This window comes from Phoenix dactylifera, chromosome 14 (genome assembly GCF_009389715.1).
Source record: "Phoenix dactylifera cultivar Barhee BC4 chromosome 14, palm_55x_up_171113_PBpolish2nd_filt_p, whole genome shotgun sequence".
Lineage (NCBI taxonomy): Eukaryota > Viridiplantae > Streptophyta > Magnoliopsida > Arecales > Arecaceae > Phoenix > Phoenix dactylifera.
This window is the reverse complement of record NC_052405.1, coordinates 14,324,831-14,336,825: the sequence shown is the minus strand read 5'-3', so window position 1 is coordinate 14,336,825 and position 11,995 is coordinate 14,324,831. Positions and strand designations below refer to the sequence as shown.

The 11,995-nt window shown below is 39.6% G+C and overlaps 1 protein-coding gene across 3 annotated transcripts; it reads right to left on the bottom strand.

Annotated features, from left to right (window-relative positions):
• Nucleotides 1–1,513: 1,513 nt before the first annotated feature.
• LOC103719638 (stemmadenine O-acetyltransferase-like) lies at nucleotides 1,514–9,838 on the bottom strand. Of its 3 annotated transcripts, XR_005514902.1 has the most exons (3): nucleotides 8,310–9,838; nucleotides 6,660–6,794; nucleotides 1,514–1,737 (listed from the first exon to the last, which is right to left on the bottom strand). XR_005514902.1 is itself a non-coding variant. In XM_039133782.1 (2 exons), the coding sequence occupies exon 1, from the start codon at nucleotides 9,671–9,673 to the stop codon at nucleotides 8,348–8,350; it is 1,326 nt and encodes a 441-aa protein (XP_038989710.1). In that variant the 5' UTR covers nucleotides 9,674–9,837; the 3' UTR covers nucleotides 1,514–1,737; nucleotides 8,310–8,347. The 3 variants fall into 3 exon arrangements, 2 of the variants coding, with proteins under 2 accessions (XP_038989710.1, XP_038989711.1); XM_039133782.1 differs by lacking the exon at nucleotides 6,660–6,794 and having other exon boundaries at nucleotides 8,310–9,837; XM_039133783.1 differs by lacking the exon at nucleotides 1,514–1,737 and having other exon boundaries at nucleotides 6,543–6,794.
• Nucleotides 9,839–11,995: the final 2,157 nt, after the last annotated feature.

Genomic DNA, 11,995 nt, shown 5'->3' with positions numbered 1-11,995 from the left:
TGTAGTCTTTCATAAGTTCTATTTTTCTCACAATCAATCACGATAGTTTCTTTTCCATTATCATCATAATCGTTAAGAAAAATTTGAATTATGCTACCTTGTCATGATGTAGATGAACCTAAAAGCATACAAGTGAGTGGAGTAAGGCAAAGAATGATGAAAGGGATTAGAGGAGTCATATATATCGGGTAAAATTCTAAATGAGTTTTACTATTATCCATATCTTTCCCAGATCCACTGTAGATTTTGGAATTAAGATCCGTACCCACCACTGACTCTAAACAGATCAGGTAAAACTCGTCCCATTAGGATTGAGTTGGATCAGGTACCCGATAGAATGGAGAAAACTGCCATCCTTATTATGTCGTGCTTGTCATCTCCTTGATATTTTGAATACCTCACAAATCCATCTTTGATGTTATTCTTAACTGAATTGAACTTGTTTTTCTTTCAAAAAAAATTTCCATAACACTATTATATCTTGCATACTTTGGTACTTGTACCAGAATGTAGTTAAGAAGATGTTCTTCAACAACCCCTGCAATGTAAAGCCACTACAAAAGCAAAAATAAATGTAAAATGTATTTGCCACAAATAAACATTGTTTACCTCACAAAATTGAAATTTTCTTTAATTGGTACAAGTTATTTATTTTATCTAGATGTATTTTGGAATTAAGTTCTTTAATAATCCTTAGGTTTAAATTATTTCATCTAGATGTTTCAAATGTTTCTTCTGCGATATTTTCTCAAAAGAAAAATATTTCTTCTGTGATAGAGCAGAAGAACTTGCTACTACATGAACTATTGAAAAATAACAACAGATGAAATGGTGTTAGAAAATTCCCAATTTAAGAATACATAATTATTGCCAGGTAGATCTGTTGATTGTTCTGATTTGCTATGGGCCCATTTGATATTGCTTTTTCTTTTTCCAAAAACCCAAGGAGAAAAGTGAGCTAGATGAAAACATCATGTGTGATTGAACTCACTTGTGTTTTTTTTTTACAAAAAAAAAAGTTTGAAAATCCTAAGAGCTTTTGATAGCAAAGAACAATGTTTTCAAAATGAGTAAAAACAAAAGCAATGAATAAAAGAAGTTTTGTGCAAATATTACATTCAACATCAATCTCCATGTAGTATTTCACTAATTCGTAGAAGAAATAAACAAAAAACAAAAACAATAATGATACCAAATGGGCCGTTAATTTCAAGTTAAAAAAAATTCTAAAAACATGCCAACTTAAATATGATAGATGTTGTCATGGGAATTGAGAGAACTAGAAAATTCAAAAGTAAAAATTACATTAACATAATTATAACTTGTATACCATCAAGTAAGCCCAAATGGATTTTAGATTGGTTATTTTATGTTGCAAAAACCTTCTAAAATTAAAGTTTGTCGCGTCTCAGGTCTAGAACATGACATGGTCATGCTACCGAAGGGTACAACTCACGACAACATGAAGTCAACATTACATTTAGCCTTCAAATCCATCTCAAATATAGTAGAATAAATAGGAATTCAATTTTATTATCCATTAAATGAAACTAATACTGGTTCAAAGCGTCTAAATCGAAACATAAATACCAATTCCACAATCTTTACTATTCCGAAAATCACTAACTATAATTTCACAATCAATTGAAGAACTAAAATTCTGCTCTGCTATAAAGATAGCCAAGCTTGCTTGCGCGAACTCCAAGCCTAGGCCATCCTTCGTTCTTATCGACCCTACTGGAGAGATAAAAAGAAAAATAAAGGTATATGAGCGACATATCTTCGTAAGTAAACATTTCACTATCTTACTGGATTAAACATAATTTTTTGCATAAATCGATGCATTATATAAAAAAATAACAATTATTGAAAAATAAAACATATCATAGTATCATATGATAAAGTAAGTCATAAAGTCAATCATACATACGTAAATCATCAATATGTCGTAAATATGGTTCCAGGTGTATAGCATAAATAAAATCATAAATCATTTACCATTTAACCATATTAATGATCAAATTACTACTTTCAGACTCATTGCTAAGGTCACTATTATATCCATGACAAGGCCGTAATCGACAAACATCAATTATTATTACCCGTTGGTAAAGTCATATGCTAACTAATATTATCTGTTGGCAAGATCGTATGCCAACTACTATTATCCATTGGTAGGGTCGTATGGAACTAAATGTCGATCTACCTCACTTTCAGAGGACACACATAGTTATCTGAGAGCCTTTTTACCATAGTTTTTAAAACAATTTTGCTTAAGTCATATTTCATGAATTATACATGAATAAAACACTAAATGACTTTATAGAGTTTATAGCCCATAAATAAGCATTCAACAGTAGAACAATCAAAAAATTATTCTTTTCATAACAAAAAATACAATTTTCATAAATATAAAGTTCATATTTCATAAACCAATCATTAGTATTAAAATATTCACAAAACCATTATTTCGCAATAAATCATGAGATTCATAATATCGTATGCTTGATGTTTAATTTTAGGAAAACATGATATCATCAATACTTAATACTATTTTCATATTTTCATATTTTTATAATACTAGAAAATAAGTAAAAATTTAAAAATTAATAAGAAGTATAAGGCTTATAAGTTCGAAAACTAGTAAATAGCATAAGATTTACTTACCTCTTTCGTCTTAAACCGTCAGACTTCGCTAGGCAACTCCGCTAGACCTATTTAAAATATTAACAATGAAATTAATTTCTAATTAGTGATTTTAATAAAATAATACAAGAAGTCTTGATCAGGCATACAATGGTTTCATGTGGGTCAGGTCCAAACGATTCACTCAATGAATCAAACATAATCAGGGGTAAAATTAATAAACATGGTTCATCAATGAAGATTTCAAGAACATTTAATAGGGCCGGCATGGTCGATCCAATAGGCAGCCCAGGCATCAAGGCAGATCAGGATCCTTTATAGGGGTTAACTCAGATTCGTAGATCAGGTCGACAAGATCTGATAATGGGTTCCATAGATCTTCTAGAGAGAAAGCAAGAGAGAGAAAGAGAGAGAAGAGAGAGAAAGAAAGAGAGAAATAGAGAGAAGAGAGAGAAAATAAGAAAGAGAGAGAAAAAGAGGGATGATTCTCTCTCCTCCTCCTCTTCTTTTCTTCTTTCTTCTTCTTTTCTTATTTCTTCTTTCTTGGCAAAAATAGAGAAAGAAGGAGGCAACTGGTGGCTATGGTCATGGTGGTCTGACGAGGTGGCGGCTGGAGGTAGAGACATGAGGCAGAGGACGGCCGGCGGCGGTGGCATACTTAGAAGAAGGGAACCGAAATAGTGCACCCTATTTTGGATCCAATCCCGGTGATTAGCCGGCTCAAACCCAAGCAAAGTCTGTTAAAACACTAGAAAAGGAAGGGGAGCAAGACGAGGAACATTTACCTTAGTCCAGCGAAGCCTTCAGTAGCTCTTTTCGGCGAGGAATCGAGAAAAAAAGCTCGGGAAGAGGGCTTGGAATCAACGACTATTCTTGACAATTCTAGTGGAGAAAATCCAAGGAGGAGAAGGCCTCAAGTAGATGATTCCTAGGGTTTTGGGTTGGTCATTAGATCGCTCTAGGACTCCCGAAGTCCGGCGATAACGGAGGAGGAAGAAGACTCCAGTCGGGAGTCTTCTCCTTCTCCCAATCGCGAGAAATAGGGCTTACTTGCTCTTAATGGGCCTTGGCCTCTCTGGCCGGCCCATTAGCCTAAAAACAAACCGGTTATTACAAAGCTTGCAGTGAAATTCTTCCTACAAGAGCAAGGATTCAAACTATGGTGTGTGTGAGAGAGAGAGACTTTTTCTCTCTTTTTTTCGCTGTGTTTTTACACATTTTTCTTCTTTTATGTGTTGTTTTAAAAGACTCTTCTTATACTTAAAATGTGGAGGAAAACTACCTGATAGTTTTCAACCCCACTAGCCCATCATGGATAGAGTGGATAACTACCACTCTATCCCATGTAGCTTATTTCTCCAACTAGGCCAGGTTTGCTGATGGCGGCCTGATTTGGATCGGAATTCAAGTCCAACATCTCCGACTCGTACATTAATGGACATAAGGTTATTGTGAATCTCTCTCATCAAACCTATTATTGACTCCATTCATACAACTAATGTGTCATGCGGCCTCCGAGTACAACTGCAAGTCCGGAATCCAACATCGAATCTATAAAAAGGACCAGCATAGGGATATCCCTAAAAATAAGTGCGCATTACGCCCCAGACCTATTTGACCAAGTTGGACTAAGCATCTCTAACACCTCTAAGAGCTATGCTTAACCCTGCTATGTAATCCACTCACGATTATGTCACTATGCTTAATAGCGACATAACTTGTCTTGTATAAAACATGATGTATTATTAGATGATCTTCCTTTTTCCCTCATGCCACTTTGCTCCAACTCAATCGCTTTCCAAGCATTGTCCCTTTAGACCAAATCATCCATGGCCATAGGCAATAAGAAAAAAGTAGCCATCATTGAGCCATCACTTCTTGACATAGTCAAAGGTCATAAAGGGCATAAATTAATATACCCATAGGACTCACACTGCGAAGAAGTAGAGATCCCATTCACTCACCTTCACTTATGTTAAAGTGCATATAGTATGAAATACATGCTGTGATAGAGCTCTCTTTTTCAAAAAGAGCATATATCTAATGTCTCACTGTAGGGATCTTAGTCTAATCACTTAAGCATCTAACTCGAGTTCTCTATTTGTTCTTCACCTAAGGTGCCAAATTAAGATCTCGCTCTATAGGCTAAATGGAATGTAGGACTATCCATTTCGGTCAACAAAAGAAATAACCTCATCTTGGCTGGTTGGAGACACCCACGGACATATGTCCCACCTTTGCTCGCTATGCAAGCACCAAGGGCGACCGCTCATATGAGTAAACCAATCAATCAACATACCTTTTTTATGGACCCAATCATATGATGGAGCATGTGCTAAAACATACCTCATATTTTCATTTTTATATTTTCCAATCAGAGCATTGAGAACATAGGCCCAATGTTAGTCCTTACCTAATGGTGTGGATTTTGGTGGGTCTAATGGGTAGAGCCCAGTTGTAGTTGTGACTAGCATTTGGCGGAAGAAAATACATGGGATCTTTTGGTTGTTAGCTCAATAAATGATTTAGATTGTATTCATTACTACAATTTTTTCAGATAGAGATAAATGATTATTCATATCTCCTTTTTTACACAATGATTAAGTTTAAAAGATTGAACAGGTGGTGCAAGTCATTAATGGAAGTGTTGTTATCACATCCACTGTTTCAGGGAAAGGAAAGAGCTAATTCAGATTCAACGTCTAGGGAAGAAAAGGCAGAACTTATAGTGGTCATGGTGTTAAGGAGTTATTTAAGATTTGGTGTTGGACAATAGAACACAATAAGAGAACAAGCCACTTATCTTAGAGGCCCTTCGAAATGACTTGAAACTTGATAACTTGTCCTATTTATGTCAGCTTGACCAAAGAAGATATAACTATATTTTTGAGTATACAAACAACTTTAGCTTTTGATTCTTTGGTTTAGACCCAAAGTTTGATTCCTAACACTGATAGCAGGGTTCCCACAAGTTAGGATGAGAAACAATGAGAGTTGGTTAAGTCGCTGTACTATTTTTAAATGGGTCAAATAAGCCTTAATACAGATTCACTTAGGAGATCACTATCAGGAACTAGAAGAGGATGATCAAGTGGTTGTCTTTTAATTGACCAGTGCATCAGTACCTTTTATGAAAAAAAATCATAAACTACTATATTATTAAATTGAAGGATCTTAGCAAGAGGCTTTATGCATCCAAATTCCTCAAACAATACACGATTTTTTTTTTTTTTTTGTAACAAATTAGCATCGAGTGCTGCTATCCGCTCTCTTTGTGACTTAGCCTGCCGCAGTTGGAGACCGTTGGCATTTTCCCTTCTTCCTCACTTGGTCAGTCCTTCCAAATTCAGGCCTCCAATGGCAAAGAAATGAGCTTATCTTGCTGTTTTAATCATCTCTCTTCCTTTAAACCGATCAGCTAAGAGTAGAACAGTAAACAATGGGCTAGAAACTTAATTCGTACTTTGGTACTTTTCCAAGCTAGTTAACTAGTAATCTCGTTATGTATTAGATCATCAACTATTGCTGCATTTATATATTACAAAATAGTGTTTGTCCTGAGGGAGAGAGTTGCTGATTTATCCTTGGATCAATCCAATGTAATGTTTACTTTTCCTAAATACCATTATTTGGCAACCCTCTCCCCCTTTATCCCCGTTTCCTTCTCTAACAATTTGATCCCCAAATAACTCTCCTCTAATTCTCAATATTTATTTCAATAGTTCCTTTTGAAAAGAAATCTTTATTTCAAAAAAAATGATGTTTAATTTTTTAATTATTCTCTGTTTTATAAATTTATATAAATGATTAGGACAAATCTCTATTGGAAAAGTAAGATTACACACAGACATCTAATAGAAAGACAAACTAACAATAACAGAATGCCACCAAAAAAGTACAACAATGAAGGAATGGATAGGATTTGATGCAGATTTGATGGAGTAACGCCAAAAAACTAACAATAACAAAAAGCCAACTATCCTGAATGAATTTGTTGCAGAATTAGCACATACATGTCCAAGAAGGCAGAGGGATGGATAGGAGAGATAGATTCCCTTGTTCTTTTGCCCGTTTATGATGTCAAGTACTAGAACACCAAAGCTAAATATAGCAGATTTCTCTGAGAAGCTCCCATCCATCACATACTCCTGAGACAAATATCCACTGCATATAAGATTAACTTGATTGCAACATTTTAAGGTCAGGAAAGAAACATTAGATGCATCCATATTGTGAATGCTTTGGGATGCATATTAGTTCGTCCCAATCACTCTTCTTTTCTTGGCTATCACCTCATCACCTCCAAAAGTTCTTGCCATACCAGAATTCTGAAATTTTGGGAGTCATATCTTTATCTAGAAGAATGTTGTTAGCTTTTAGATCTCTGTGAACCATTCTGAATCTTGAGTCTTAATGAACATAAAGAAGACCTTGTGCAATGCCTGCAATGATATGGTACCGTATTATCCAATCCAAATATACTCCATTTTCTGTCTGGAAAAAAGCTACCCTGAGTATGGCTTCTATCAAGTTCTTACCCAAAAGAATGTACAATATTTCTTAGCAAGAAACTATTGGACGGTACCTTAGATCGAACAATTCTATTCAGAACTTACGCTTTCAATCATTCTGATCACAAAACACAATAGCTGAACATGGCAAGAAACCAAAAGTCGAGGCATTAAAACAAATTCCTAGCAGAAACAACATCAGGTGGTATATATGATGTTATTACTCTATTACCTAACTTTTCTGGTGCCATATATGCTTTTAGATATCTATGTCTTTCCATAGCAGACAGATTGTCTTTTAGCTATTGACAGTGCTGAAAATTTCCATTTGCAGGCCTTAATGATGAAGTTTAGCCAAAAACATATATACGATGAAGAAATTAGGACTTGGATCTGATATTTGGCACTCCTCTCCTCAAGACAATCCACTTTCCAAGTACCAAGGAGCCATGTCCACTGTATTCCGCATTTACAAGAGAATGAGGGACACAGATGGAGATGGGAGCTAATAGCCAACTAAGGGGGAGAAGGAAATGGGCTGGTTTGTGAATCAAGATAGTTTTCCGAGTTTAACTGAACTGGGTTGGTTTAGAGAAGGTTGCCACTGTGTCGCATGCACTTTTGAAAGCATGAACAAGCATCACTTGTTCGCTAATCTGATGCTTCCACCCTGGGTGGTGGTGAGGTAAATCCTTTCCATTGTTGTTCAGAGCCAACAACAAATATAACTGTTCCCACACAACACCCCAACCCTTTCAGAGGTTTCAAACTTCCAACAAATCAATCATCCCTACCACTTGCTGCCAGGGTGACTATAACTTCTAACAAATTGTCCATCCTCAGATCAATATCCTCACCAAGGAATGATTCCCAAACTCTGCTTCAATATCTCCTTTATGGAGATAAAGGTGTCTACTAGCTTCGTATCATATCCTTAATATTGAGCAATGAGTCATTAGATTGACTCTGCTACCTCATAACTTGAAGATATTCTAATAGTTAACAACAAAAACAAGAAAACTTTATGAAATCAAGAGCAGTCAAAGACTATAACTTTTTTTTAAAAAAAAAAGAGAACAAGAATTCATGATAACTGTTAATACTGAAGAAAAACACTAGAGATAAATAGTAATTGTTCATTGGAGAGCTTACCATCCTTATTTAAGACTTGTCAGCAGCAAGTTCCAAGGCTAGGCTGCAATGGAAGCGAGGGAAGTAGCATAGGAAACGAGCTCCTGGTCTTTCTCAAATTTCACCATCTCCTCCTCCTCCAGAGTCACCCAAGCCTCCATCCCTCCATCCCCACCCCTCCCCATCAGCATAATTAAATTCTTCCAGAAGAACCTCGCGGTGCCCGCCCACACAGGCTTCCCCCAGCCAAAATCCGCCTCGTATACTGGAAACCGAGCCCAGCTGTTGAAGTAGTAGATATCAATATCGTCCACATCGTCATCTCCCTTGCCGTGCTCCCTCGCCGCCTCCCTCCCCTTCTCGAACGCCAGCAGCGGCCCGTCCGCGCCCTGAAGCTGCCCCAAGTACTCCTTATCGATCTTCTTTATCCCATTCCTCAGCTTCACTTCCGTCCGCCGCTTCGCCCCCTCGTCCCCTGCCTCCACCTCCGACGCGGCCGCGTAGATGCAGAGATTCCCGAACGAGCTTCCATCCAGCGGCGGCTCCATTCTCCCCCGCACGTCGACGACGACGAATGCCAACGACACCCTCGCCGCCGCTTCTTCTGGTCGGGCCCGCATGGCGCACCGCCAGACGAGCGCCGCCACCGCTTCGACCCGCGTCGAGGACGAGCCTCGAAGAGCGGCGAGATTCGCCTCGTCGAAGAGGAACCGCTTGGTGAGGAGCTTCTTGGTCGGCTTCAGGCTCCATTTGACGGAGGCCAGGGCGAGGTTAGCCTTCTCGGAAGGGGGAAAGAGTGAGGCGGCACCCAAGTTGGGGCGGGGGATGTCGCCACCGCCGCCACCGGCGGCAGCGGCGGCCCATGCGGTGACGAAATTGGCGAGCGAGAGGCCGTCGGCGATCTTGTGGGCGACGCAGATGCCGATGACGACGCTGCCGCAGGAGAGGGTGTTGATTTGGACGGCGAGGAGCGCTTGCCCCCAGCAGCTGCAAGAGCGGTCACAAGGGAGCAGAGCATCCAGAGACTGGAGACTTAGCTGCTGCTGCTGGAGATGGGAGAGCGTGGAGTCGACGCGGGCTTCGAAAAACTCCACGCCCTGGTCGCCGCATCGGATCTGAGATGCCTCGTTCTCGAGGCGGCCGGCGAGGAGGGGGAAGAGGGAGAGGGTCTGGGAAAGGGAGCGCTTGAGGGATTGGAGGACAGGGGAGGGGGGAGGGGAGTAGAAGAGGAGGAGGGGGACATGGGAGGGAGGGGCGAGCTGGTCGAACCAGGAGAGGGAGTGGGTTTGGAGGTGGGGAGGAGTGGGGGAAGAAGGCTTGACGGTCTCTTGGGAGGTGACTTCCACCGTGAACATCTCTGCCGCTGCTGCTGCTGCTGCCGCCATTGGAGAGGGAGTTTGATGGGAGAACAGCTTTTATAATACGGTAAGTTTCATGGTCGAAACGTGTTCGTTCCATTAATTTTTTCGCGTTTGGATCTGCCGACAAGAATTAATTTTCGTGCAGCGAGCCATGTAGGGATGTTATCCATCGGTATTGGTATTAAAAATTTTCTATGCTGTTGTGGCACAAGGTAATTGGTGTGATTTGAGGGGAAGGGTGGTATTCTGAAATATTTTTCAGTTAAATATGTGTGGAAGGAACGACGAGCGAGGGCGCGGATTCGTGCGCGGTGGCCGCGTGGGGAATTCTTTATTGGTTATGCTCATTTTGCCCGTGTCGATTGCGACGCTTTGGTTCGTAGGGAAGCAAGCATCGATTGCTTTGCTGTTAAGATTGCTGATTTCTGAAACTGCTGTATACGGGTTATCTGATTATTGTAGTCATTCCTGCCAATTCCAATCAAGCATATAAATGATGATAGAGTATAATGCTTGAAATTTTTGTTAACTTTTTTTTTTTTTTCCTTACATGATCTGGCTGCTGCAGTAGTAATTCAAAATTAAGAGATATAAATGCTTTTCAGAAGGATCTTTCTTCGCCTTGAGCCACAAACTAAGAAGTTCTTCCATGGTTTGGCTTCTCATCATGCATCTCTGGACAAAAGATAAAGAGAGGAGGAGGAGCAGGAGGAGGAATGCCATGTGAAGTGGGCTCCATCGAAAGGAGACGATAGACTCGAGCAGCAGTGGAGGAGGAGGGTTGCATGAGGGGTGCATATGTATGCATATGGATAGATAAATGGATGGATGGATGGATAGATATTTAGATAGGTTGATAAATACATATATACAAACATACATACATACATACATATATATATATATAGAGAGAGAGAGAGAGGAGTTAATGCCCACCCTTCTATCTTATATTCACCTTACTCTTGAGCCCGATCAAAATTTAACTTCCCTTTGCTCAAGTAGCAACGGATCGCGATTTAACTGTCTTAGAGCTTTCCTAAGATATCATACTCTTTTCAAGACCCCTAGGGTTCTTTTACAAAATTATATTCCTTTTGGTACAAAGCTACAAGAACTAGTATGCTGAAAAAACTACTATGTATTAGATGATTGTACTCTCTCTCCTTATTAGGCCATTTCAAAAATGTGGGTCCACCCATTAGCTTAATTCCAAATTAAGGGTGCACATTGGACTGGTTAGGCTGGGCTGTAGGTGATATCAGGCTCAGCTCAGTTACTACACATTTGGCCCAAGCTCAGCGGTCCATACTTAACCCCACATATATGGGTCCAATCTCAGCCCAATAAACTAAAATGAGATCAGGTTGAAATTGGCCAGCCCAAATTACTAACAAATTAGAATGTAAAAACGTTTCTCTGATTCCCCTCTATAGTCAATGTTTGTAATTCCAAATATACATCGATGATTTATATAAATAAGAACGATTCCTTAAATGATTAGCATCTTTATCTATATGATGAACAATTTTTAGTATTACAGTGGCCCACAATGTCTCACCAAATATGTACTATTTTAATAATTCTACGCCACAGCATCTGATTCCATTAAATCTATGGATTTTTTTTTTCTTTTTGTTACGTTGGCAAGCCTGAGTATCGCCACCCAATCAAAAAAAAAAAAACTACTCAAAGATGAAGGAACATCCAACTCCCGTGTCCCAATAATCTCTTCGATGTGCTGAGCGGCATAGATAGCCTCTCAATCAGCCACTATGTTCGTCTTTCAGTACACATGGACGGCTTGAAAGGAATCACACTCGCTCATCAACTACCAGGTATCGCCGAATAGCGGGTACACTGCTCCCCTCCGCCCTCCGTGTAGAATCCACTCGACCACTACCGTCGAGTCTCCCTCCAGAATGATGTGTCTGGCCTCTAGCATCCGTCTTGCATAGACAGCGCCCTGCCATGCAGCCTGGAGCTCCACTCCTAATATATGAATTATTTATCAAGTAGTATTATTATGATAAAGCATATGAGGCAGTTCAAGCACGACTTTTAGAGCACAACGAAGTATTCATTTGCTGCCCCTGGCCGGACATCCGCATCGAGAATGTATCGTTCCCACGCGCCACCAGCTCACTCTGTTCTCGTGCAAGGTTTAAAATAACAAGCCGTTATGACGGTCTCACCTCTCACGCTCCTCCAACGAACTCAGAGTAAAATCCACTTCTTTTGGCCATTTCATGTTTATCAAGTAAGATAACATTCCAAGAGGACAGCTGGGTGATTGGTGATGGGCGCTCGATAGATGTGCTGGAGGACAGCTGGGTGACCGATTGGCCG